Raw genomic sequence first — 27239 nt, forward strand, 5'->3', positions numbered from 1 at the left:
CAAGGCAGACAATGCCTTTACCAACAAAGGTATCATTGGGCATCAGACATGGTCGAATTTCCAGGACCGGGCATGCTTGGACAAGATACTGCTCGGACAAGGAACTGACAGCAAGCCGATTATCTTGAATGGTTCAAAGGATTTTCCAGAGAACTAAATATATATAATCCTTAGTACTCCGTTGTAGAGAACCAATATCCATTAGCAAGAGGGTTTTGAGGGATTATGTTTGGTGGACAAGGCAGACAACGCCATTACCAGCAAAGGTATCATTGAGGGATTATGTTTGGTGGACAAGGCAGACAACGCCATTACCAGCAAAGGTATCATCAGGCATCGGACACGGTCGAATTTTAAGGACCGGACATGCTTGGACAAGAAACTGCTCGCACATGGAACTTACAGCAAGCTGGTTATCTTGAATGGTTCAAAGGATTTTCCAGATGATTAAATATATAATCCTTAGTATAGTACTCCGTGGTAGCGAATCAATATCCATCGGCAAGAGGGTTTTTGAGGGATTATGTTTGGTCGACAAGGCACACAACATCGTTACCAGCTAAGGTATCATCGGGCATCGGACATGGTCGAATTTCAAGGACCGGACATGCTTGGACAAGAACTGCTCGGACAAGAAACTTACATCAATCCGATTGTTTTGAAGGGTTTTGGGCGAAGCCACCGTGAGGGCACCTAGGGCACGTGCCCGGGCTCCCCCGGCGCCGGCTGCCGGATCTCCGGCGTGCTCCAACGGCGGATGACCGGTCAGGAATGGATCGTGCCCGTGAGAACGAAGAGTCGATCCCTTTTTCTAGGCCCAAACCGTTTTTCTCTTCTTAATTTCCTCTCTCTGGCTGGCTGGGCCTCTTCATTTTTCTCCTGGGCTTATGTTAAGTTATAAGTTTTAACAAAAGCATGATTGTGGCAAATCAATATCCATCAGCAAGAGGGTTTTTGAGGGTTTATGTTTGCTGGACAAGGCAGACAACGCCGTTACCAGCAAAGCGATCATCGGGCATCGGACACGGTCGAATTTCAATGACCGGACATGCTTGACAAGAAGCTGCTTGGACAAGGAACTTACGGCGAGCCGATTATTTTGAATGGTTCAAAGGATTTTCCACGGGACTAAATATATATCGTTCACATAGTACTCCGTAGTAGCGAATCCATATACATCAACAAGAGTGTTTTTGAGGGATTGATGGACAAGGCAGACAACGCCGTTACCAGCAAAGGTATCATCGGGCATCGGACACGGTCAAATTTCAAGGACCGGACGTGCTTGACAAGAAACTGCTCAGACAAAGAACTTACAACAAGACGATTATCTTGACTGTCTCAAAGGATTTTCCAGAGGATTAAATATGTACTCTTAGTATAGTACTCGGTCGCAGCGAATCAATATCAATGAGCAAGAGGGTTTTTGAGGGATTATGCGCGGTGGACAAGGCTTAAACTGTATCCCATCCGCCGGTTCCGATTAGAGTCCCCTTTCTTCCGTTCTTCTTCCTCCTCCCATTTGCTATTTTTGAAGCCTGGCTAAAGTGCGTGCTCCTGGAATTCAGCTCAGCCCGCCAAAGCACATTCCTTTCTTCTTCCTCCTCCCATTCGATCACCGATCCATCCATTCCATCGCCATTTTCCTACCTCGGACCGACCGAAACCCAGGCGGACCGATGCTGACGTCGCTGTTCGGGGCGCGGGCGGCGGACCCGGCGGAGCCGTCGGACCAGGCGCCGGAGCCGGAGCCGTCGGGGCGGCAGCTCTCCGACGGGGACCTGCTGGACGAGCTGGCGGCCACCGTCGGCTCCGCTTGCGCGTTCCAGGAGTTCCGCCGGTCGCACCGCAAGGAGTGCTTCAACCTCCTCCGGTGGCTCCAGCTCGTGCTCCCGCTCATCCAGGAGCTCCGCGACGCCGCCCCGCCCCTCACCGACGACGCCTACCGCCGCCTCGCGCTCCTCTCCCGCGCCTTCCACGCCGCCCGCCGCCTCCTCCGCTGCTGCCACGACGGCAGCAAGATCTTCCTCGTACGCCCATTCCCTTGATCAGTCACCTTCTCCGATTGGGATTTTGATTTTGATTTTGATTTGTGTCTGATTTGACTGCAGTCGCTGGAGAGCGAGGCGGTGCAGGGGAGGTTCCGGGCCGTCTACGAGAAGATCAACCTCGCGTTGGACGGAATGCCGTACTCGGAGCTTGGCATCTCCGACGAGGTCAAGGAGCAAGTACGTTTCCATTCCTTTCAACTGCTCGACGCAATGTCTCAAAGAAACTAACTGAGCAGCCGTGCCAATTAATCTGCATCTGATATCTAACTGCATGTCTGATATGCGTCCAGGTGGAGCTCATCAACGCGCAGCTCAAGAGGAGCAAGAAGAGGGCGGACACGCAGGACATGGAGCTGGCCATGGACTTCATGGTGCTCCTCCAGAACAAGGAGGACAGGAGCGCCGACCGCGCCATCCTGGAGCGGCTGGCCAAGAAGCTGGAGCTGCAGGGCCTGGCAGACCTGCGCGCCGAGACCATGGCCATCAAGAAGCTCATCAACGAGCGCAACGGGCAGCAAGCCGAGAGCACCAAGCAGATCATTGAGCTCCTCAATAGGCTCAAGGAGGTCGCCGGCATAGACGAGAAGAACATCCTTGGTGAGGTCTCCATCCCCAAGTACCTTGAGAAGTGCCCCTCCCTCATGATCCCCAACGACTTCCTATGCCCGATCTCCCTCGAGATCATGACCGATCCCGTCATCATCGCCAGCGGCCGGGTTGGTACCTCTCATCTCACCGTTCGCTGGCCAACATAGACAGACACGTAATTACATATGAAATTCATCTTTGTGATCTGAACGTTCTGATTTGATTTGCAGACTTATGAGAGGAGAAGCATCCAGAAGTGGTTGGATGCCGGGCAGCGAACGTGTCCCAAGACACAGCAGCCATTGGCACATCTGTCGTTGGCGCCAAATTTTGCTCTCAAGAACTTGATCATGCAGTGGTGCGATAACAACAAGGTAGAGATGCAGATGGGGGAGCCCGCAGAGGAGCCCGCTCCTGAGCAGGAAGAGAGCAAGGAGGTCCTCATCCCGTCACTGGTGAAGGACCTCTCATCGGTGCACCTTGAAGTGCAGCGTGAGGCTGTCAAGGAGATCCGGACGCTCTCCAAGGAGAGCCCAGAGAACCGTGCGCTCATCACCGACAATGGTGGCATCCCGGCGCTCATGGGACTCCTGCAGTACCCGGACAAGAAGATCCAGGACAACACAGTGACGTCGCTGCTCAACCTATCGATCGACGAGGCCAATAAGGTGCTGATCGCCAAGGGCGGGGCCATCCCTCTGATCATCGAGGTCCTCAAGAACGGCAGCGTCGAGGGGCAGGAGAACTCGGCAGCGGCGCTATTCAGCCTTTCCATGGTGGAAGAAAACAAGGTAGCCATAGGATCCATGGGAGGCATGCCTCCACTGGTGGACCTCCTGCAGAATGGGACGGTCAGGGGGAAGAAGGACGCTGCCACGGCGATCTTCAACCTGATGCTTAACCACCAGAACAAATTCAGGGCCATTGAGGCCGGCATTGTGCCGGCTCTGCTCAAGATCCTTGATAACGAGAAGCTCGGCATGGTCGATGAAGCCCTCTCCATCTTCCTCCTCCTAGGGTCGCACTCCTTGTGCCGTGGCGAGATTGGGAAGGAAAACTTCATTGAGACACTCGTGCAGATCGTCAAGAATGGGACGCCCAAGAACAAGGAGTGTGCGCTATCTGTCCTCCTCGAGCTCGGATCGCACAACAATGCACTCATGGTACACGCATTGGGGTTCGGCCTCCAGGAGCATCTCTCGGAGATCGCCCGGAATGGCACGAGCAGAGCGCAGAGGAAGGCAAACTCTTTGATTCAGCTTGCCCTGAAGTGTCAGTCGTAGCAGAAGAATTATCCAATGTGGAAATATTGAAGCTGCTTGTGATGGATTCAGCTTCGAATCAAATCAACACTTTGTAATTAAATCGTTTGATTTGTGCATTGCTCATGGAAAAGGAGCAATGGTAGATCTATGCAGAGAGAAGCTGCATGGAATGGATGTCAGGTAAGTACTTAGAGGAATGAAGACGGTAAGTACAGCAGTGAAATATTGTTCATCACAGATTAATTTGTTTATCCAAGGAAGAACTAAAAGGGAGTGAAAGATGAATGAGATATACTGTAACTCATTCGTTAATTGGCATCGGGATTTTTTTTTGTTGTAAGTGATACTACTATATGGTAAATGTATAAAGGATGTGCCGATATTTCATAGAAAAATATATCTGAAACTACTGAGTTGTCGTTCCTTCTGTGTTCCCGGCCACATCTTTAAGATGGGCCAAATAAAATGAAGCCACTGGTAGGACTCAGCAGAAGTCGTAGAGCTAGCTGCAAGTGGGAGATCGGCTCGGGCTGGATGAAAAGGGAGCTCGGGCCGAGCCTCCGTGGGCTCAGGCCTATCTCCTTGAGTTATTGGTCCTAATATTAGAGGAAGGCTTATGGCTACTCATGCTATATTAGTGCAAAAACAACGTAATTTGCTGAAGGCCTTAGGCTTAAAGCGACATATACACCGTGGTTAACAGCGCGTAGCGGTGGAATCTTTGCCAGAGGCCAGGCATTAGGCAAGGGCACCTTCATTTTTTTCCCGCACGCCCACCGAGTCATAATTAATTTCCGCGCAACGAATCGCAAAAAAGAATTTAAAAAAAAGGGCTTTCCAGTGCGCCCTGCGCAGCCATCCATGCTTAACAGGCTGTCCTCGGCCTTTCCCTATGTGCGGCCCAGCAGCGCGCGGACAACGCTTCGGCGACCCAGGTGGTACTTTAGTCCCATCTCGCCTATTTAGGGGTGGTCGGACAAACATAAAAGGGTTCCTCCACCCCAGTTCCCGAACTACTTGACCCGCATGCATGCTATTGACAACTCACTCCAGTGCCCCATTGGCCCGGTTAAATTGGGGCCGCCGTAGGTAGTACGGAGTGATAAAATCATGTCGCCCGGTTCGTGCTGAACTGTGGCTTGATTCAGTGGGTTCTCTTGAACCCGATCCGGTCCCGGTTAGAACCGGGTGGGCTTTTTAATTTGTTTTCTTTTTTCTCCCGCTACCCTCTTGTTCGAATCTTTGCCTAAGGCCCCCAAAATAGCCTTCAGCAAAGGACCTTTTGTTTTTCTTTCGATTTTTCCCTTCTTTGTTTACTTCTCTCTTTCAGGACCTCTATTTTTTTTCATGTTCATATGGTATCATCCATCATTAACCAGGAAAGTGACATGAAACCGAAAAGTGCACGTCGCGGGCCTCCTCGGACAGGGTGACACGTGAAATCACCCGACAAATGTGCTCGGCAGACCTTCTCTTTTTCCAAGTGTTCCTAAAAAAAAGTTCCTTTCTTTTTCCAAGTGTTCAGCAAATTACGTTGTTTTTGCACTAATATAGCATGTCTGCAAAAGGTAAAATGTGAAATTCTTCAAAAATTTATACCAACTTGCCATATAAAGTGTTGCTATAAATCAGCGACACATAGACTGCTCCCATGTACGATAACCCTTTTTCCCCAAGTATAGATAGATAATTTCAACAGAAGAGACCAGAAAACTGCAACATTTCTCCAAGAGGAGAAAATTTAGTATGAATCAAGGATTCGGCAAGAAAAAAGAATTGGACATATAAATAGCACTCAGAATCCAACAGGCGAGTAACTATAGATGGCACTCGAAATATATGACGAGTAGATGATCAAGAAAGGAAGATCGCATGAATAAATTAAAAAGAGAATCCTCGGGGTTATATTTATCTTAATTATAATGGCGAAGTATCCGGTGAAAACCACCTCTACGGTGCAAACTGTGAAAACTCCATCGAAAAAAATTCAAAAAATTCTCAAAAAAATCGCATATGTTAGAAAAGTAATGTTTTATATATGTGTAAAATTTCAAGTCCAAATTCAATTTCGTTTGGTAGCAGCAAAAAAGATAAATTCTGCATGAATAGTGGTTTTTCAGTGTTTGACACTATTCATTGTAAATTTCTCTTTTTAATTTCTCCCAAATGCTTTTGATTTTGAACTTGAAATTTTGCAGGTTTGTAGAACATCACAGTCTCAACATATGTTATTTTTTTAGAATTTTTTTGAAACTTCTAAACGTGGTTTTTATGGAGATTGCACCGAATGAGAGTTTTCACCGGATACTTCGCCAATTATAATTGCAGTCTTTCTTTATTGACGGATCGATCAAGTTCAGAGCAGCGCTCCAAAGTCCAAACAACCAACGCTCTAGTGTAGCTGAAAAAAGAAAAAAAAAGTCAGAGAGAGAGAGAGAAACACATAAAAAAATACAACAAGCTAAACACCAAAATATGACACCCCAGCACAGCTTGATCCACGTCCCGATGATCCCTATATATCTAACTGTGGTGGCCTGCCGGATCTCCGGCGCCGGTTCCTTCTTAACGGGCTACGGTTTTGGCATCGGTGAGGTCATGCTTGGAGAAGCATGAGCATCCAAGCATATGCTGTAAGATTTACTGAAATGGGAAATTAGTTTGATTCATCGGTTGCAAAAAAAGAAGAAATTCTATTCCAGCTAAAGCTAATACTGCTTTTTTTCGGGATATAGATGTAATACTTGTGACCCAGACACATATCATTAATATTACCTCCATCCTAAAACATGAGAGTATGAGACATGTTTTCTTTCTTTTGACCGGCTTTAATTGACCAAGAATTATTACATTAGTATACAATTTTTTGTGACATAAAATTGGTATCAATGTATTCGCATATTAAAAAAAATACTTGCTTATATCCGTACGTATAACTTAGATCCCATAAGTCACGAGGCAATGGAGTAATTTTTCATCTAAGTCTTAGTTAAAGAAAAAAAAATGAAGGATGCCTTACAAGACGGAAGGAGTGCTTTTTGTCGTGTGGTAAACTTTGCCAAATTAATTAATCGGACATCTGAATCCGAATCCGAGTCGGATTCGGACTCGGAATGTTCAAACTACAAATAAGTTTATATGATATTACTGAATGGAAATGAATTATAATTTGAGACAAAGCTGGGTACCCAACCCTACTTGAACCCATGCATGATCAACCATCCATTTAATCTCTTTTAGAAGAACACATACGAGGCAAAAAATTAAATAAATGTGCATCAAACAAGCCTGTATCCAAAATGATATATGTACGTATATATAATGAGGCAATTAACTATAACCAAACTTTATAGAGAGCAAATAAAGAATGGGTATGCAGACATTAATTAATGCAGAGATATCTCCATTTTTTGGATTTCATTGATGAGGCGGTAACCCCCACCGACCCCTCCACATACTAGATTACTACAGCACCGATCAACGTGTCACGACGAGTCATACCTGCAAGACACTCAAAAAGAGATGTTGAATGGTAATCGGAGTCGGACTCCTAGTACACCATGTTCTTTCTCTCAAGTTATATTTGTCATGTCACTCGTTTCACTGGATCTAAAACCCCAAATCTTCATATTGATTCGGGTACGTGTGTCCAAGAGTGCTTTTCGTCGTGTGGAAAACTTTGCCAAATCGGACATCCAAATCTGACTCGGATTCGGATATATATAGTCGTTCCACTTGGAGTATTGATGGATGTTTTGTTTTGGTAGGCAGCACCATATATACGAATACTTGGTATAGTGAAAAGTATTTAATGGAGTAACTTTTGGTCTAGAAGAAAACAAAAACATCTGCTTAGCCGGACGGAACAACATTTAACTAGACTTCGCTTGATCGTATATAGAGAACTTGATCGATGTATCCCTTTTGTGTACATGATATATAACAAGGAGAGAAGGTCATAGAGATATATGTAGTGACGTCGATACGTTCTGAAACGGGCGTAGCATGCACGTGTTCTACACTTCAAGACCAAAAAAATAGGCTCGAATTAACAAATTCCTGGTTTCTACACAAAACGGTGGACTCGGTGGCTTAATGAGGAGTGAGATATCGGCAATTCGCCATGTACATGTTGTTGGGAGAGAGATCAGACCGATAGGCACTCTAGTTGAGATCTGCTGGCTAACACTTTTGGGGGAAAAAAAATCCATAGATCATCGATCGAGCTAAAAAACCTACGAACTTTTTTTTTCTTGGGGAAGAACTGCAAACAGATGTAACAAAATGAAATTAGCTCAAGCTAGCAACCAAGAAATCGATCCATGAAATAAAGAAGAGAATCCTTCAGTGGATCGAGTACTCCATGGAATTCACGCATACATACTCCGATCATCTTAATTATTTATGCAGTCTTTATTTATTTCAGTACCCGTCGATCGAGTTGAGCCAATTACGCCCAAATTAAGCTGCTAAAGATCACCAAAGACACACACAAACACATCCAAATTAAGATCAAACTACCACAAACACACCACCGAACATCTAGCATTACACGCACAAAGCACAGCTCTATCGACGTTAATTAGAACGAACCCTATATAGTTAGTTGGCAGCCGGAGCCGGATCATCGTTCTCCTCCTCCTCCTCCTCCTTATCTGCCGCCGCAGCAGCCACTGCCTCCGGCGCCGGTTCATTCAGATCAAACTCAAAGCCCACTGCCTCCGGCGCCGGTAAGTTCAGATCAAAGCCCAGCTCCACGAAAGGCCTCTGCACCGGATCAGCAGCAGCGGGAAGAGGAGGAGGTGCTTCTTCTCCAACGAGCTCCTCCTGCTGCATCATAGAGAACGACGATGAGCCACCGGGAACGCCATTGTTGCAGCGCTCCCACTCGTAGTTGTTGTAGTCCTTCCCGTCGGCGCCGAGCTTGCCGAGGAGGCAAACCGCCATCGGGTCCATGCCGCGGCCGTGGTCCAGCCTGCGCCCACGGAGGCCACTGACAGCAGGGACGACGAACTCCAGCGCCCACGGCGCTGCTTCTTCTTCTTCTTCTTCTCCGGCTCCGGCGCCCATGGCGGCGGCGGCAGCGAGCTCGTGCGTGGACGGAAGGTAGTCGGGCCAGTCGATGGGCTCGTCGCCTCCTGCGCTGGAGGAGGCGGAGGAGAGGTAGCCCTGGTAGACGTGGCCGGTCGACGACGAGGACGAGGACGAAGACATGGTGGTGATGACTAGCTGCTGCCGTTTTTGTTTGTGCTAAGGCAAAGGCAGTGGACACTGACACACCTGCAGTCTCTGCAGGTATGTATATGTATATATACTCACACTCTCTACTTCTCTAGTGTGGTATGGTACTCGGTTTGGTAGGTGGGGCTGGGCTCATAAACAAAAGGCAATATTAATAACTCATAAGCAAATTAATGTATGCACATCGGATATGCATATCCTTGATTGATTGCCTCACTAAGTCACTACTACTCACTAGTAGTCACTATATACTACCTATAGAAATGAGAAAACACAAATCTTTGGAACTGCCCATGCTAATTATGATTTATTTCCAACAGAGAAGAGGTGAGTTTTCTCTTGTAAACGGAGAGTAATTAAATTATTCATGCATGTGTGCTTCAATCAACAATTGAGATACGAGTTACTAGGAGTTTTTTTTGTGATAGGTGTGCGGGAGGAAGATAAACAAGTAGCTCAAGAAGTAATGTGGCCTTTTATTTTTGAAAAATTTAGATTTGAGATTTGGGCTTAATTTGTATATATTTTTGGATCGAGGGAGTAGTCACTTTTATTAGCTTCACACTCACACTGCATGAGAGAGTAATAGAAAAGATGATCATGGCTAGTTTACATGTTTCAAGTAGAGTTGGATATCGAGCTTTGTCTAAAATTAATTCAGTTTGATTTGATATCAACTTATTTATAGTTTCATTGTTAAGAAAACGAGTTGAGAAAAAGTAAGACGGCTAATGGGTTTGATTTGGAACTAGTTTCGGTATCGAGCTAACAAAGTCGAGCAAAAGTAAGACGGCGATGAATATATAGTACCCAAATCGACCCATTTTGAGACAAGCATACCAAGTAGGCCTATTAACTGACGAGCACCCTTTTCACCCGACTTTCAAGTGACCTAAGCATCTAGTTGGCACTCGTATCGCAAGAGCTTCCATCAGCTGTGTATTTTTTGAAACAAAGAAAAATATTATCGCTATGGGCACGAGATCCTACTTAGCTTGCCACGTAGAGGTTTGAACCCGTGTCGGCAGTTTGGGCACTCCCGCCTTCTCGATAACTAACCGACAAGGGGTTCCTTTAATATATTGAAGTTGTATATACATGCCTAATAAGCCCTAGCTTCATCTTCTAAAAAAACAGGTGGTGTCAACACATACATGGAAACTCCATTCCTTATTCCTTTTCTTTTTTGTTTCGCGCTGGAGTGTTTTGTTCCCCTTGTGGCTGTGTTCATTTTGTTATGTAGAGCCAATTATGCATTACATTGTATAATTTGAGTGATGTGAAAATCGATGGGAATCAATAAAATGAACATTAAGAACATAAGTTCATGGCCAAATATATACACAAGCCTTGTTGTTGCAATAAGGAATTACAACTGAAAATAACTTGAGCGACTAACAAATTTTTAGAGTACGCATCAATACTAAAAATAGGTTTTTCCTCGCCAAAAGAGAGAGGTTTTCAGTCAATCTCCACACACAAGAAAGATCAAGTTTGTACTTGCAGCAATACAGAAATTTTTACTTAAAGATACACTGGAGTATGATTTAGTAGTCTTGATTAGGAGCACCTTCATTTATACGATCATGTACAAAACGAATTGGGCACGTGTTAGCTCTGTGAGGTCGGATATAGATCTTTAACATTTAATATGGAGCAAAATAAATACTAAGGATAGGACAATCTTGCTAGGTAGCGTGTATTTGCAGCACTTCAGTTACATTGCAGGGTTCGGGTGTGCAAGACGAAAAAACTCAAGCCACTTGATCTTGCCGTGTGTTTGCTCACCGGGCGTGCGTGGCACATTTCTTGCCTTGCCATGTGTTTTAGTCATCGGTTGTCGAAATAATTTGACAAGTTTTGGCTTAAGTTGGGCTGCAAAGCCTGGCCTGCGAGTCAACTGGCCTGCTTTTGTCAATAGGGTTAACATATAGGGTGGACATTGGTGTGGGCCTCGAACTGATATATGGCTAGCCCAAGCCCAAGACCCACCCAATCTTTCCTCCGATTCTCGTAGTTGTCATGGGTTTCGTTGGGCCTAGAATCTGATATGTAGCTGGGCTTTTATCTTTTCTAGAGATTAAATCTAAACGGGCCGAGCTAGGCTTCTACGTACGTCCACGATGTGGCGATCTCGTCTGCCGCCGCTTCTCCCCCATCTCCGGCGCCGCCCTGCATCCTTACGCGGCGGCGGCGGCATCTGTACCTGGCGCTAGCTGACTGGGAAAAGGAATTCTCCATCACAATCTCAGCCTGGACGACCTCCTTTTACCTGGCGCAGGCGCCGGAGACGACGAGCAGCGCCGGCTCCCAGATCCGATCCTCCGGCTGGGCTTCCGCACGGTGGGCCCGAGCCCGAATTTCCACGCCCTGGGCAGCAACATCGTCGTCACCACCGCCGGCAGCGAGCGGCTGCGGCGAAGGCGAAGGCCTGACCTTGGTCTACGACACGGAGACGGCGGAGCTGTGCGTCGAGCGCTCCCTCCCGCGCGAGCTGGGCATCCACTTCGACGCCGTGGCCGCCGTCGACGACAAGCTCTGCACGCTCAGCACTCGACGATTGGGGGAAAACGGCGGCGGCGGCGGATTCCTCTACCTCGGCCAGAGCGAGCCGGTCGATGATGGCCGTATGTTCCCCGGCGCCGCGGAATGGGGTGGGGACGACGAGTTCGTGCCGTACTGTCTGCGGCCGCAGCGGCGGTGGACCTGGGAAGCGACCACTCCCACGGCGCCGCCCTCCGGCGAGCCCCGCGGCTGCGTCTCGGCCCGCGCGCTGCACCCCAACGGCCGCACCATATTCGTCTCCGTGAGGACGCTCGAGTACTGGAAGGAGCTGGCCACCTTCTCCCTGGACCCGGAGGACTACTGCACGGCGGCCGGCGCCGGGTCGACGACGACGAGATCCTCGTGGGCACGCCGCGGCAACTGGTGCCTGACGTTCAACGGCGAGGCGAGCAGAGCTACGACGGCAATCTTGGCACGTGGGTCGGGACGCGCACCATGGACGACGAATTCGGCTGCGGCCACGACCACTCTGCTCTTGCGACGTCGCCCAGCCGATGAACCCAGGGACGGTGGCTCACGTTCCTGGAGCCGGAGCTGAAGCCGATGCGGCACGCGCTTGTCCGTATTGAACAGGCCTAAACGTGGATCGAAAATGCGTTGCAATTTAATTAAGGCAACCAAGTCTCAAACTCAGGATCTCTTGGTTTTGATACCATTAAGAGCTTCTAGCGCTAGCCAACGCAACCAAAAAACCGATCTAATGGAAGGAGATAGGCAATCCACTTATACTTCAACACGCATCGATGTCACCGGTGGCGGCGTCGGCGTGTGCTACTGTCTCGTGGAGACGGCGGTGCGGCAGGGGTTCGGCTACGGCAGCTGCCTAGGCGACGGCGACAGGTATCTGCTGCTGCTGACCTTGTTTCACGCCAGGTACGGTAAAATGGCGAACTCTGCACAGCGCCGGCGCCTGCATCCTACCTCATCTCTCACTACGTCGCCAATTTCGATGTGCGTGCCTTCTGGATATGATCTCATCGAAGAGTTTCACGCAACGAACCAATTCACCCAAAATCGCAAGTTGATGATTAAAGAAGGTCAATCCATTTGTATTTCAACGCTTCCCACATACATGTGCATGCAATCCATAGCTGTGTGGAAGAAGCGAAGCTACACACAAGTCTTGGCTAAAAAATAGTCGGATGAACCCAAGATTTGAGGTGGGTATTAGAAATATTTTGGTGTCCTTTTTCTACCCTTTCGAACTTTTGGGTAAGCGGGTTAGAAGCATGCAATTCAATAGCTAGATTACATCGATATGGAATTACCACGTGAAGAGCGTTCCAAACGAAGACTTAAACTTTCAAGTCACCTTCGGATTCCACAATTTTTTAACACCGGAGAGGGGCCAACTAGGCCAGGAACCTCTTATTGTGTGTGGAAGTGTAAGCTCACACGTCCACGCATAACAACACAGGTGTTTTTATTGAACCGCGGGTGTGTGCATGAGCACGATTATATTACATAACTGACTGAATAAAAGTTAAGCAAACGGTCTCTGGTTGTAGCAGTCGAGGCTGTCGCCGTAGGAGACGCCGAGGATGTCGCAGTAGCGCTTGTAGAACCCAATCCGGTCGGCAACACGGATGTCCTGTCCGTGGCCGCACTCGACCCCGCCGTTGACGATGTTGGTGATCACGCCGAACCCGGGCACCCTCCCGGCGGTCCGGTCCGCCGCCGATGGCTTCCACTGACCTGTAGCCACCGCATGTGCCGAAGGCTTGGGCGCCTGGGCCGTCATCCAAAACCACAACGCCGTCTTAAACGATACCGTTGGGTCCGTGGCAACCAGGTCCGGGTTGCGCAGAAGGTCCACCCCGATGGCCTTGCCCGCGGGACCGTAATTATAGTTGTGAGAGAGATGGATGGGCCCTCGGCCATAGTACCTCTTCCCGGGCACGCAGGGCCACTGCGCGCTCGGGGTGCAAAAGTCAGAGGTGACCCCACGCTCCTGCTTGAAGCAGTAACCCCATGCGTAGGCCCCGTCCGGTGCCGTGGCCCACCCACCCGTGGTCTCATGGGAGGTCTGGGCGAGGAAGGCCGCCACCTCACGCTTCCGCACGTCGGCGTTACCCGTGGTGCCGAATCCCCTGAAGGAGTTTGCGGCGGCGATGAAGGCGTCGTAGGTGTAGAACCCCTTGGCCTGGCACGCGCCTTCGTTGCGGTGCAGCAGCATGCGGTCGAAGAGCGAGCGCGAGACGATGGAGGACACGCTCTCCTCGCCGTGCGCCGTGGCGGCCATGGCCGCGGCCAGGATGGCTACCACCACGAGTGCTCTCATCGTATCTGCCGTGTGTGCCTGACGTGTGTTTGTGTGGAAGAAAGCCGCACGTACGTCCGTCTTTATATTAGCCAGCTAAGCGGTTGGCACGATATATAGAGCGGTCGAATCTATATATCTATCTATCTGCAAATGTCACTAGCTAGCTTTGTTGCACGATGTAGCGGCACGTACGATCAGACATGGCGGCCAGGCAAGGCAACCACGTTGAAGTCGTGCCAGCTGGTCGTAGACCGTCTAGCCCAATATTGAGAGAATTCAATACTACCCTAAATAAAGAAAATCAGAGATTTCTTGACAATGGATTAGTGCTTGCAATGTTTGTCCATCTACTCCAATCTAAGGATACCATTGGTAATTTTTTGAAAATATATTGGGTTCCTATTTTAAATAGAGTGTAAGTAATAAGGAGTAGGGAGAGATGATATATGGAGGCTCTAAATTTTTTGAGACATACCGTGAAGAGTGAAATATATGGAGGCTCACATGGCCGCCATCTAGAACCACAACACAATCTTGAACGAGACAATTGGAACCAAGTTAGTCGTCGCCACGTAAGATTCATGGACCGAGTCTCTAGATTAAACTTACTATATATTCCGACAAATCACTTTAATGAAGATCGCGAAGAGAACACCAAAAAGGAAAGGAAAGAGATAGGGTTTAGATGGGGCCTAAGAGGCACTCCCCTGTCTTAGATCCAAGGGTTTTGAGCCGTTCACGTGTGCATCCTTCCATGCGAGTGGTGCTGCCTTAGATCTAAAGGCAACTAGATCTATACAGGTACGTAATAATAGAATTATTGGGAAGTTTAGATCATGACCAAACTCTATCCTACCAAAATTTTGGTCATCGACCAAAGTTTGGTTTTTATTTGGATAAAAACTTTTTTTTCGGCAAGCAAATGCCTCACTAGCAACTCTGGTTCATTTTTCCTTTCAAAGTTGGCGAACTTATGGGCTTTCAAAGTCATGCTATTTTGCAAGTTAAAACCTAGAAATATATAGCAAGCACCTTTTAACTTTTTAACCGTTTCAAAAAGAACGAAAGATCCTCACTATTTTTTTCCAATCAACGAGCTCGGGAGTTTTATTGTTTTCTGTAAGAAAACATTCAGAGTTACAACGCATGCATAGTAGCAGTGTGTGTTTTATTGTATGACCGTACACACATGCACCATTATATAACTAACTAACTAATTAACCAAAGGGTCTCTGGTTGTTGCAGTCGAGGTTATCTCCATATCCGACACCGAGGAGATCGCAGTAGCGCTTGTAAAACCCAATTCGGTCGGCGACACGGCTATCTTGCCCGTGCCCGCACTCGATCCCACCATTGACGATGTTGGTGATGACACCAAACCCAGGTACCCTTCTCGCCGCTCTATCCGCCCTTGAGGGCCTCCACTGCCCTGTGGCCACGGCATGTGCCGACGGCTTGGGTGACTGGGCCGTCATCCAGAACCACATGGCCGTCTTGAACGACACCGTCGGGTCGGTCGCCACTAGATCCGGGTTACGCAGCAAATCCACCCCGATGGCCCGTCCCGCGGGACCATAGTTGTAGTTATGGGAGAGCTGGATGGGACCCCGGCCGTAGTACCGCTTCCCGGGGGCGCATGGCCACTGCGCGCTCGGGGTGCAATAGTCAGAGGTGGCCCCACGCTCCTGCTTAAAGCAGTAGCCCCAGGAGTAGGGCCCGTCCGGCGCCGTGGCCCATCCGCCGGTAGTCTCGTGGGAGGTCTGGGCTAGGAACGCCGCAACCTCCCGCTTCCTAACATCGGTGGCACCCGTGGTGCCGAATCCCGGGAAAGAGTTTGCGGCGGCCAGAAAGGCGTCGTAGGTGTAGAACCCCTTGGCCTGGCACGCGCCGTCGTTGCGGTGCAGCAGCATGCGCTCGAAGAGCGAACGTGAGACGACAGAGGCCACACCGCCACCGCCGGAAGGGGTCGGCGGGGTTCCGCCACCGCCGCAGCCGGAGCACTGGCTCTGGCAGCCCGTGAGGCAGTAGTCCGGGGTGGAACCGCACCAGCCGAAGCGGCTGCAGCAAAGGCAATTGGGGCAGGTGGCCCCACCTGCCTGCGACCCACACTGCTCGCCGCGCACCGACATGGCCATGGCCATGGCGGCCAGCATGGCCAGTACCACAGCGAGTTCTCTCATGGCAGCGAAGGGGAAGTGTACCATTGTGGGGAAGAAACGATGGGATTGCACGCCTTTATATATACACGGCTAGAGGTAGCTAATAAGTAAAGCGGTTGCCATATATGATCAACCATGGCGGCTGGCCTTATAGTAGCTGGCGCGCATATGATCGCGAGCGGATTCGAGCGTATGTATGTATCTATATATGCTGAATTTCCATGGCGGATAGATATGTAGATGACGCAGAGCATTCATGACCGAGCATTCGTCCAGATCCAGTTCGATCAGCCGTTGAATTTCCTGCCCTCGTGATGCAAAATTTTGTCCCTCAGCTGGCGTAACAAAACCGCCCTCGCTCGCTCGTCCTCGATCCTTGTCCAAAGGAAAAAAAAGAAAGGAAATTATAAACACAGCATTTGTGCTATAAGGTCATTTTTGTTTGACAGAAATAAGGTCCAAGAGAAAAATACACCCGAAGTTTTTGCTCGGTCCAAGTCTAGACTCTAGACGCCGTCGCTTCATCTCCTGGAGAAGACAGTAGCTCAGCTGGTCTGGGCTGGTTTAATTAGCGACGACTGTCTGCATGGGCGGCCCAGTAATGGCGCCCTCGCTATAGGCCCGTTTTTTGTCAATTGCAGAGGCCCGGCCTTCTTCCCTTATGTTTTTTTTTTTGACAAAAGAGCACGGGTAAATCGTCCATTTTTTTGGGCCAAACACATGGCTTTATTTTGCTTTTTTGCGGGAAACGTAAGACGAGGTATACTGTGGTCTAAAAAAAAGTCATACTGTACAAATTATCTCCGAGGAAAAATCCGCCCAAAGTTTTGACAAACATTGCCTTCTTCCCTTCCCTTGTGTTTCAGTAGGCTTCCTGTTTTTTCCCTGCGTTCAAAATTGAGTGAATAAAATAATTTTAGAAAAAATAATCCCTCTGTCTTGAATTAACTGACGCCGATTTGTTTAGATTCTTATACAAATCCACGTCAGTTAATTTCAGACGGAGTGAGTAAAAGAGTTTTCAAAATCCTCGAAACAAGAGGAGAAAAAAGAGACAGGAAAGATATGGTACACTAGCACTCTTTGCTTAGTCCATATCAGTCGGCAGAAGAGCTGAATGTCATCAGAAAGGAGGAGAAAGGAAAGAAAATCCTGATGGCTGGTGAGGTCAGGCCGGAGTGTTACCTCGTTGGAACTCTCTTGTTCAGTTCTTCTTCCATGGTTCCCAGACTCACACCTCACACAAACATCCAAACCCCATTTTCTTTCATTCCTTCCTTCCTTCCTAGTTCAAACAAAAAAGAGCAAAGGTCAGTTTTGAACTTGCCATCTGCAGCATCTGCCCAATTTTACATACAGTAGTTAGTAGTACAGCAGAAGCACAATTTTTTTGCAAGACAATTTAATTTTCTGTTTCCAAACATGAGGAAGTTCCTCATAAAAATTTTGCCCGGAAAAAATGACCAATCAAAATGATGAATCATGAGCCTCTCAATTTCATTTCTGTTTTCTCCATGGGTAAACAGACAACAGTAAGTACCAGTCAGAGTTTTGCACTGTGAATGAGGAGATTCAGAGAATTCGCCGAGATATCACGACCCCAAAAGCGATCTATGGCCAGCGTCGTCTCCACGTCCACAAAAATCCAATCTTTGCTTTCCTCCCTAGAAGTATATCTCCTTCCTTCCCCACGCTCTCAGCTCGAGCAAGCAGAGCAAGCAATCAGCCATGGCGCCCCCTTCCCTCTCCTCCTCCCACCTCCTCATCACCGCGTCCCTCCCCAAGCCGTCTTCCATCCGGCCGACCCGGATCCCGCTCGCCTCCAAGCCAATCCCGGCGCTCCTCCTCGCCCTCGCCGGCGCGCCCGCCTTGCCCGCGCTCGCCGTCGACGCGCCCGCTCCGCCGCCGGTACCGGCGCCGCAGCTCCAGGCCGAGGCGCCCACGCCCGCCGCCAACCCCTTCGCCGACACCCTCCTCACCGCGCCCCAGCCTTCCTCCGACATCCCCGACGGCGGCCAGTGGCGCTACAGCGAGTTCCTCGGCGCCGTCAAGAAGGGCAAGGTCGAGCGCGTCAGGTTCTCCAAGGACGGCGGCGTGCTCCAGCTCACGGCCGTCGACGGCCGCCGCGCCACCGTCGTCGTGCCCAACGACCCCGACCTCATCGACATCCTCGCCACCAACGGCGTCGACATCTCCGTCGCCGAGGGCGACGCCGCCGGCCCCGGCGGCTTCCTCGCCTTCGTCGGTAACCTGCTCTTCCCCTTCATCGCCTTCGCGGGGCTCTTCTTCCTCTTCCGCCGCGCGCAGGGCGGGCCGGGTGCCGGGCCTGGTGGGCTCGGCGGGCCCATGGACTTCGGCCGCTCCAAGAGCAAGTTCCAAGAGGTGCCCGAGACTGGAGTCACTTTCCAGGACGTTGCCGGTGCCGACCAGGCCAAGCTTGAGCTACAGGAGGTCGTGGATTTCCTCAAGAACCCTGACAAATACACCGCGCTTGGGGCCAAGATCCCCAAGGGCTGCCTGCTTGTCGGCCCGCCGGGTACGGGGAAGACGCTGCTCGCCCGTGCCGTCGCCGGGGAAGCCGGCGTGCCGTTCTTCTCCTGCGCGGCGTCCGAGTTCGTCGAGCTGTTCGTGGGCGTGGGCGCGTCCAGGGTGAGGGACCTGTTCGAGAAGGCCAAGGCCAAGGCGCCGTGCATCGTCTTCATCGATGAGATCGACGCCGTCGGGAGGCAGCGTGGTGCCGGAATGGGTGGGGGGAATGATGAGAGGGAGCAGACCATTAACCAGCTGCTCACGGAGATGGATGGCTTCTCCGGAAACAGCGGTGTCATAGTGCTCGCCGCGACCAACAGGCCTGATGTGCTGGATTCGGCGCTTCTGCGGCCGGGGAGGTTTGATCGACAGGTCACCGTCGACCGTCCAGATGTCGCTGGTCGTGTCAAGATTCTTGAGGTGAGCAATCGCTGGTGCTTAGCTTGTTTATGAATTGTGATTACTATGCTTGTAGTAGGTTCTAGATTGTGTTCTGAATTCTCATATACTAATTCATACTAATTCGCAAACTAAGCTACTATAACTGCTGCTATTCTCTGAAGACATTGTTTTAGTGGCAAGTGCAGGAACTCAGGAAGGAAACTCACTGGCTTTCTACAGGATATAAACTTAGTTTTGAGTTCAAACCTTCTATAACTTACGTTAAATGTGTCATGTCATGCGCTAAATTTTTATGAAAACCTAAGATATAGCTCATTTTGTAGGTTGAACTGGGGGGTAGATATTGCACAATTGTAACTCCAGGAACTCGGAATGGAAACTTGCTTGCCATGATAGACTTAGTTTCGACTCCAACCTTTGATAATTTACCTGGCATGATTCACGCGAAATGGTAAAATTTTATGGAAGACTGGTATAACTCAATTTCTAGGCTGAACTGGTGTAGATATTCGCAATTGCAGTTCACTGCTTGATAAAGCCATCCTTAGAGTAGCATGCTAAATCTGCTGTGACCAATCTATCATATACTAAACAAGGAATTTGCAATGTGAAAATATTAGATATTGGAGCTATGTAGGTTCCTAATTTGACACCTCTTTCTTCCATTGACCTTTGTATTTCTAGTCACCAGGGACCATTTTGTATTCGACAACTTATTTAATCAAATTTTATGGCCTTTGGATTTGCAGTTGCTCATCACTTTCTTAGTTAACGCCAGAGATCATTTTATTTACTTTGGCTAAAAGCTAAAATGTTCATATACAACTAATATAGTTAGTGTTTATTGGCTTTGTTATGCACTGGTTGTTACTTGCTTAGTTTAACTTGAGCTAAGCAAGTTTTGATGTCAGTAACTTCAGAGTAGCATGTTTTTGGCATTTCTGGTGCAGACCACCTGATTTCCTTTAAATTATTTGTAGTTGTCACACTCTCAAATACATTCTAATTTAGTAACACATTCCACATTTCTACTGGTTATCCGGGTGTAGGGATGCAAGCTGGTTTCAAGCTGTGCTGAATTTTCTTTGACGTCCCCTGCTTGACGAGTTTTATTGCTATTTCTAGTTCTATACTTGAGCTTAAACAGCATACTTTCATCTAATAGGTTCACTCGAGAGGAAAGGCGTTGGCGAAGGATGTAGACTTTGACAAGGTTGCCAGAAGGACACCTGGTTTCACTGGAGCTGATCTTCAAAACTTGATGAATGAGGCTGCCATCCTTGCTGCTCGTCGTGATCTGAAGGAGATAAGCAAGGATGAGATCTCTGATGCTCTAGAGAGGATTATTGCTGGGCCTGAGAAGAAAAATGCAGTTGTTTCAGAACAGAAGCGGAGGCTTGTAGCTTACCATGGTAATTTTGTCACTGTCAATTGTTGAAATCTTCCTGGAGTACTACACTGATTCCTAATATGTGTGAACTTCTGTATTTGCAGAGGCTGGTCATGCCCTTGTCGGTGCCCTCATGCCTGAATATGATCCTGTTGCTAAGATTTCCATTATTCCTCGAGGTCAAGCTGGTGGGCTTACATTCTTTGCTCCGAGCGAAGAGAGGCTCGAGTCCGGATTGTACAGCAGGAGCTACCTAGAGAACCAAATGGCTGTAGCACTTGGTGGCAGGTGCGGTTGTCATGGAAATTTCATTTACTTATGCATCAGCTAGCTGCTGCCAATCTGCAAAGTGATCTACTGTGCTACTGTGTGTTCACTTGCCTAACTCTTTTTTTTTTCCAGGGTTGCTGAGGAGGTGATCTTCGGCCAAGAAAATGTGACAACTGGGGCTTCCAACGACTTTATGCAGGTCTCACGTGTCGCGAGACAAATGGTTGAAAGATTTGGGTTCAGCAAGAAGATTGGGCAAGTTGCGATCGGGTCATCTGGTGGCAATCCTTTCTTGGGCCAGCAGGTATGCCACTATAAGTCGATGCTAGTAGATGGCTGCAAGAGGAAAAATGTTATTCTAAACGAATAAATCTGTCAAAATTAACCAAAGAACTAGACGTGCAAACTTCAACTGTAAAATAGGTTTCTGGACATTTCTTGTCCTCATTTGCTTTACGTCCCTGACTCATGAAGTCTCTACCAGCATCCAGGGAAGGTCATCATCAATACATGTTCAGGATTTGTCCTCTCTAACTGTCCTTGATGACTATTACTACAATCTTGCTTCCAGTTCACAGCACTCCTGCGACACATCGCTCCTATAAATGCTGCCAATTTCACTTTCGTAGAAAGTCTATTCAAACCTGATAGCGGTGACAAAACAAACATTACCCTTTTCTGTTTAGTCTGATGTCTCATTTTTTGACTGGCTGTGAGTAGACCTTAGATTAGCTATACTTCTTGCTATCTATAACTGGCAATAAGCAACTGTTTTGAATAGTAACCTGACATTTTCCGCATTTGTTTGGTCTCAGATGTCAAGCCAGAAGGACTACTCAATGGCGACCGCAGACATCGTGGACGCCGAGGTGAGGGAGCTCGTGGAGAAGTCCTACTCACGAGCGACACAGATCATCAACACGCACATCGATATCCTCCACAAGCTTGCCCAGCTCCTGATCGAGAAGGAGACCGTGGACGGGGAGGAGTTCATGAGCCTCTTCATCGACGGACAAGCAGAGCTGTTTGTCGCTTAAGGAGGCTCATCGTGCTGTGTTCGTCACTTGAGGCGGTCCATCGCTTCAGTGATTGTTATACGAGGATCCAACTTGTTGTAGAAACCACATTGATCTAGTAAAAATGTTCTTTTCCGCGAACATGTTTGTATAGTTCCTTGTAAAAAAAGCCTGTACTGACATTGAGTGCCTCAATTAATACAGATCATTTCTAGTTTTTAATTGCTTTCATCTCCTCATTCTTTGCTGATGAAACAGAAAGGAAAAAAAATGAGGCATTGAGTCTGATATTTTAATTGACGAAGAAAAGATTCTCTCAAAAAAATATTTGATAAAAAGTGTGTAAAATCCATTTTTAGATATTCTAACAAAGTACTACTTAGACCAATGTGTCCCCTTTTGTGCCGAATCAAAATGTTCGATTCTGAATCAGATTTCTGCGCTTATGTTCTTGTCCTATTGATATTCGTTGTATAACTTTCTTTGCTTAACCTGGCCCTCGAGGACCAATATACATTCCAACACAAGGGTCCGAGTGCTTTTTGTCGCGTGAATAGTTTTGCCAGATCGGACATCCGAATCCGAGTCAGATTCGGACAATTATACTTCATGCCAGAGTACCGGCCAACATTTTATTTCGTTAGATACCATCATGGAAGCCCTAGCTAGAGAAAAGCATCAAATGGAATGAATTTCTTTATTGAGATGCAAATCAGACTTACATAATCTGGAAACAACAACTCGAACAGAGACAAACGCATAAAAAGCATCGCATGACAAAAATAAACTGGAACTGGGGACGGCGCCCTCAAGCCCTGATCCTTGCCTGCTGCTCTTGCGAGCCTTTGCTGCAGCTGCGGAGCAGCTTAGTCACCAGCAACTTCTGCTTCTTCCGGATTGAGTCCAAGTTAGGTGGCGGTGGATTCGAGTCCATGTTGATTGTGTCTATCTTGGCTAGTTGTGTTGTGTACCGTCATAGTTTTAGGTTGAAGGAAGGCTCTATATATAGTGATCTCATTGTGGTAGATGAGTGCTGTACTAGGACTCTAGTATGTGGAGGTTAATTGGTGGGTGTTATTTGGCTCATAAATGAAATCCAATCCATGTAGATATCAACATTAATATCCGCATTTCCATTCTATATTTGGTTTGTGTAAATTCTGGTTATAAATAATTGCCTCATCAATATATGCCCCCCCCCCCCCAATCGTTTTGGATATGTAGGAGCATTCGATGCGCATTTATTATTATTTTCTTGGCATGCAAATGTGCTAGATTTAGAAGAGGTTGAATGGGTCGATCATGGGTTCAAGTATAGGGGGCGGATATCCAGCTTTGTGTCTAAAAATTCAGTCTTGATTTTCGAGCACAAACAAAATTGTTATTGCGTTTGATTTAATTATAAGTTCCAAAACAAAAACCAATTCAAGTTTAAGAACAAGCTGCGATGAAATGGGTCCATATTCAGGAAGATGGGCCAGTTAGGGTTAGGAGGTGAGCCGGTTAGGATTAGCGTTTTGATGTGCGATAGAGAGGGGCATCCCGCCCCTCCACCTCGCCCCTCCTTTATATAGGACGTGAGGGGCACTATATATGGACACCAGAAATGCCTCACGTACAATGTTTTGACGTACGATGGATGTATGACTCGACGTGGCCCAGTTGAGTTTATTGATTCTTCATATATAGGACTCCCTTCATTTAAGTTTTTTTGGCGCAAAAGAAAAACTTACATCTATATTGACGAGTTTTTTTAAAATTTTGACCCATCATTAGATTGCTGGTCTAGCCGTCCATATATGCACGGCTATTATGGTTGCAGTAATAGACCAAAAAATTAGCTCAAGTAAAGCCAAGCATATCTAGCCGCAAAATATGGTTTAGTCTTGATTAGGTCAGCTTTTTTTTTCTTTTTCTGCGGAAGAGAGCACGTCGATTTTGATCCTGTGCAAAGAAATGATCAGGTCCTTAATTATCTCTCAGCTGGTAAAGCTTCCATTTTCGAAAAAAAATAATCTCAGCTGGCATCGCTATACATTAATTTCCCTAACATTTAATATGAAGCGATATAAAGATATATACACATATGATTTTGATAAGAAACAAATCAAGCCAGAGAGCATATAATGTTGCAGCACTTGAATTAGATGTTCACTTGAAGACGAGTACAAGCCAGAAAGCGTATTCTACGTGTGTGCGTACATAGGAGCCGAGAACGACCAGAGAATTTTAGTACTGTGCTACGCACGTACGTGTTGCCGATGGATTGACGGGCCTAATTAATTTTCTGCCAATTTTAGCTAGAGAGCCCATCTCAATTCGGCCGCAGCTGATCATATGCCTGGTGGCTGGGACTAGAAATCAGTTTTCGGCCCAATTTCTCACTCTGGCTCTCTGGCTTTTGAAAAACTGAGCTTATTCCATGTGTATTGAAAGTCTATGATGCTAGTAGATGGGATGGCTGCAAGAGAAAAAAAATGTTATTCTATAAAAGAATAAATCTGTCAAAATTAACCAAAGAATTAGACGTACAAGCTTCAACTGTAAAATAGGTATCCGAACATTATTTCTTGTCCTCATTTGCTTTATGTCCTGACTACTGAAGTCTCTACCAGCATCCAGGGAAGGTCATTATCAAATACATGTTGGATTTGTCCTCTCTAACTCTTCTTGATGACTATTACTACAATCTTGCTTCCAGTTCACAACATTCCTGTACCACATCGCTCCTACAAATGCTGGCAATCTCGCTTTCGTAGAAAGTCTATTCAAACCTGATAGCGGTGACGACACAAACACATTACCCTTTTCCATTTAGTCTGACATCTCTTCTTGTTTTACTGGCTGTGAGTAAACCTTAGATTAGCTATACTTCTTGCTATCTATAACTGGCAACAACCAACTGTTTTGAATAATAACCTGACATTTTCCGCATTGTTTGGTGGCAGATGTCAAGCCAGAAGGACTACTCAATGCCGAAGAAGTCCTACTCACGAGCGACACAGATCATCAACACACGCACATCGATATCTTCCACAAGCTTGCCCAGCTCCTGATCGAGATGGAGACCGTGGACGGGGAGGAGTTCATGAGCCTCTTCATCGACGGACAAGCAGAGCTGTTCGTCTTTTAAGGAGGCTCACCGCTCAGCCTGCTGTGTTCGTCGCTTGAGGCGGTTCATCGCTTCAGTGATTGTTATACAACGATCCAACTTGTTGAAGGAACCACATTGATCTAGTAAAAATGTTCTTTTCCGCGAACATGTTTGTATAGTTCCTTGTAAAAAAAGCCTGTACTGACATGCATTGACTGCCTCAATTAATACAGATCATTTCTAGTTTTTAATAGCTTTCATCTCCTCATTCTTTGTTGATGAAACAGAAAGGGAAAAATTAGGCATTGAGTCTGATATTTTAATTAAGGAAGAAAATATTCTCTCTCAAAAAATTGATAAAAAGTGTGTAAAATCCATTTTTAGATATTCTAGCAAAGTACTACTTAGACCAATGTGTCCCCTTTTTTACCGAATCAAAATGTCCGATTCCGAATCGGATTTCTGCGCTTATGTTGTCTTATTGATATTTGTCATATAACTTTTTTCGCTGAACTTGTCCCTCGAGGACCGATATACATTCCAACACAAGTGTACAAGTGCTGTTTGTCGCGTGAATAGTTCTGCCAGATCGGACATCCGAATCCGAGTCAGATTCGGACAATTATACTTCATGCCAGAGTATCAGCCAACATTTTACACTAGCTAGAGAAAAGCATCAAATGGAATGACTTTCTTGATTGAGATGCAAATCAAACTTACATAATCTGTAAACAATAACTCGAACAGAGACAAACACATAAAAAGCATCACACATGACGAAAATAAAACTAAACACCACCAAGGCACCAAACATATAGCATACCAAGCACATGCACATCTGGATCACACGGGATCCAAATCAACCCAATCTTACTAGTTTACAGCTTCTGAAGGGCAGAACAAACTGAACATGAGCACACACAGACTGGAACTGGGGGCGGCGCCCTCAAGCCCTGATCCTCTGCCGGCTCACCGGGCCTCGTTGCCGGAGCTGCTGCTCTTGCGAGCCTCTGCTGCTGCCGCTGCCACAGCTTAATCACCAGCAACTTCTGCTTCTCCCGGATTGAGTCCATGTTAGGCGGCAGTGGATTCGAGTCCATGTTGATTGTGTCTATCTTGGCTAGTTGTGTTTTGTACTGTCATAGTTTCAGGTGGAAGGAAGGCTCTATATATAGTGATCTCTCTCTAGTAGATGAGTGTTGTACTAGGACTCTAGCATGTGGAGATTATTGGTGGGGGTTATTGGCTCATAAATGAAATCCAATCTATGTAGATATCAGCATTAATATCCGCATTTCCATTCTATATTTGGTTTGTCTAAATTATGGTTATAAGTAATTGCCTCATCAATATATGCCCCCACAGAATCGTTTTGGATATGTAGGAGCATTTGATGCGCATTTATTGTTTTTTGCTTGGCATGCAAATGTGCTAGATTTAGAAGAGGTTGAATGGTTGGTCGATCATGGGTTCAAGTATAGGGGGTGGATATCCAGCTTTGTGTCTAAAAAATCAGTTTTGATTTGCAACCAGAAACAAGACTGTTATTGCTCGTTTGATTTAATGCCATTTTATTTTAAGTTCCGAAACAAAAACCAGTTCAAGTTTAAAAACAGAAGGAGGTGAATTACCATTTCATTAAAATGGTCAGGGAGATGGGCCGGTAAGGATTATGGTTGGACATGTGCCGGTTAGAATTAGGGTTTGGACGTGAGATAGAGAGGACGCCCACCCCTCCTTTATATATAAGTAGGGATGTAAATGGCGCGTATCTTTTCCGTCCAAATCCGCATCCGCATCCACATCCGTTTTTAAGGATATAATATGCAATCTTAGAAATCCGCCGGATACATGCGAATATGGATATTCGTCAATCGAATATCCGACGAATATGGTATTGCTAATATCCGACGGATGTTTATCCACCATTTTTTGCGGATAATCCGATGTCCCCAATTAGGATTATCCGATAAAATTAACCCGGTGTCATAGCACCGGATGCCCAATTAGTCCATTAGCCCAAGTCCTATAAAGCTACCCTCCGCTCCTCACTCGTATAAATATAATCCTAATTGCACCACATGAGCACGACACGACCGCAACCCCCACATGCAAAAGCTGTCACTGGATACCTATCTTGCCATGTCGCCGGTTGGATCATTCCCAGTATTGTTGTCATATTAGTGTGAGTTCTGACTATGAACGTTTGATGCTACACTTTGCTCATTGCAAACAAGAAACTTTGGATAAATTTTTGTTAGTGTTTTTTGTATGGTGGAAATAAAATTACGTAGTCTTCCTTGTATTTATCCGATATATTTGTCCATATCCTGTCCGACTCCGCTCCGTATCCGTAGTCCGATAACCCGCATTCTTATTCGCATCCAATCATTGTCCGCTCCGCTC

General features: G+C 47.1%; 4 protein-coding genes across 5 annotated transcripts; 2 read left to right on the plus strand and 2 right to left on the minus strand.

The window, feature by feature from the left end:
- The first annotated feature begins 1483 nt into the window (after positions 1 to 1483).
- Positions 1484 to 4299, plus strand: LOC100842422 (U-box domain-containing protein 15). The gene is made up of 4 exons (XM_003563204.4): positions 1484 to 2030; positions 2112 to 2228; positions 2342 to 2767; positions 2870 to 4299. The coding sequence occupies exons 1-4, from the start codon at positions 1680 to 1682 to the stop codon at positions 3920 to 3922; spliced, it is 1947 nt and encodes a 648-aa protein (XP_003563252.1). The 5' UTR covers positions 1484 to 1679; the 3' UTR covers positions 3923 to 4299.
- Positions 4300 to 13049: 8750 nt separating this feature from the next.
- On the minus strand, positions 13050 to 14018 carry LOC100843237 (basic endochitinase C). Its single transcript, XM_003563207.4, has one exon. It carries the CDS (start codon positions 13989 to 13991, stop codon positions 13194 to 13196), a length of 798 nt encoding a protein of 265 aa, XP_003563255.1. The 5' UTR covers positions 13992 to 14018; the 3' UTR covers positions 13050 to 13193.
- A 1039-nt stretch (positions 14019 to 15057) lies between these two features.
- LOC100843539 (26 kDa endochitinase 1) lies at positions 15058 to 16205 on the minus strand. The gene has a single exon (XM_003563208.4). It carries the CDS (start codon positions 16175 to 16177, stop codon positions 15191 to 15193), a length of 987 nt encoding a protein of 328 aa, XP_003563256.2. The 5' UTR covers positions 16178 to 16205; the 3' UTR covers positions 15058 to 15190.
- A 1610-nt stretch (positions 16206 to 17815) lies between these two features.
- On the plus strand, positions 17816 to 24887 carry LOC100842727 (ATP-dependent zinc metalloprotease FTSH 1, chloroplastic). Of its 2 annotated transcripts, XM_024456719.1 has the most exons (6): positions 17816 to 19081; positions 20229 to 20475; positions 20558 to 20741; positions 20856 to 21027; positions 21539 to 21709; positions 24822 to 24887. In XM_024456719.1, the coding sequence occupies exons 1-6, from the start codon at positions 17861 to 17863 to the stop codon at positions 24870 to 24872; spliced, it is 2046 nt and encodes a 681-aa protein (XP_024312487.1). In that variant the 5' UTR covers positions 17816 to 17860; the 3' UTR covers positions 24873 to 24887. The 2 variants fall into 2 exon arrangements, with proteins under 2 accessions (XP_024312487.1, XP_003563253.1); XM_003563205.4 differs by lacking the exon at positions 24822 to 24887 and having other exon boundaries at positions 17818 to 19081; positions 21539 to 21953.
- The last annotated feature ends 2352 nt before the right edge of the window (positions 24888 to 27239 follow it).

The sequence above is a fragment of the Brachypodium distachyon genome, chromosome 1, assembly GCF_000005505.3.
Source record: "Brachypodium distachyon strain Bd21 chromosome 1, Brachypodium_distachyon_v3.0, whole genome shotgun sequence".
Lineage (NCBI taxonomy): Eukaryota > Viridiplantae > Streptophyta > Magnoliopsida > Poales > Poaceae > Brachypodium > Brachypodium distachyon.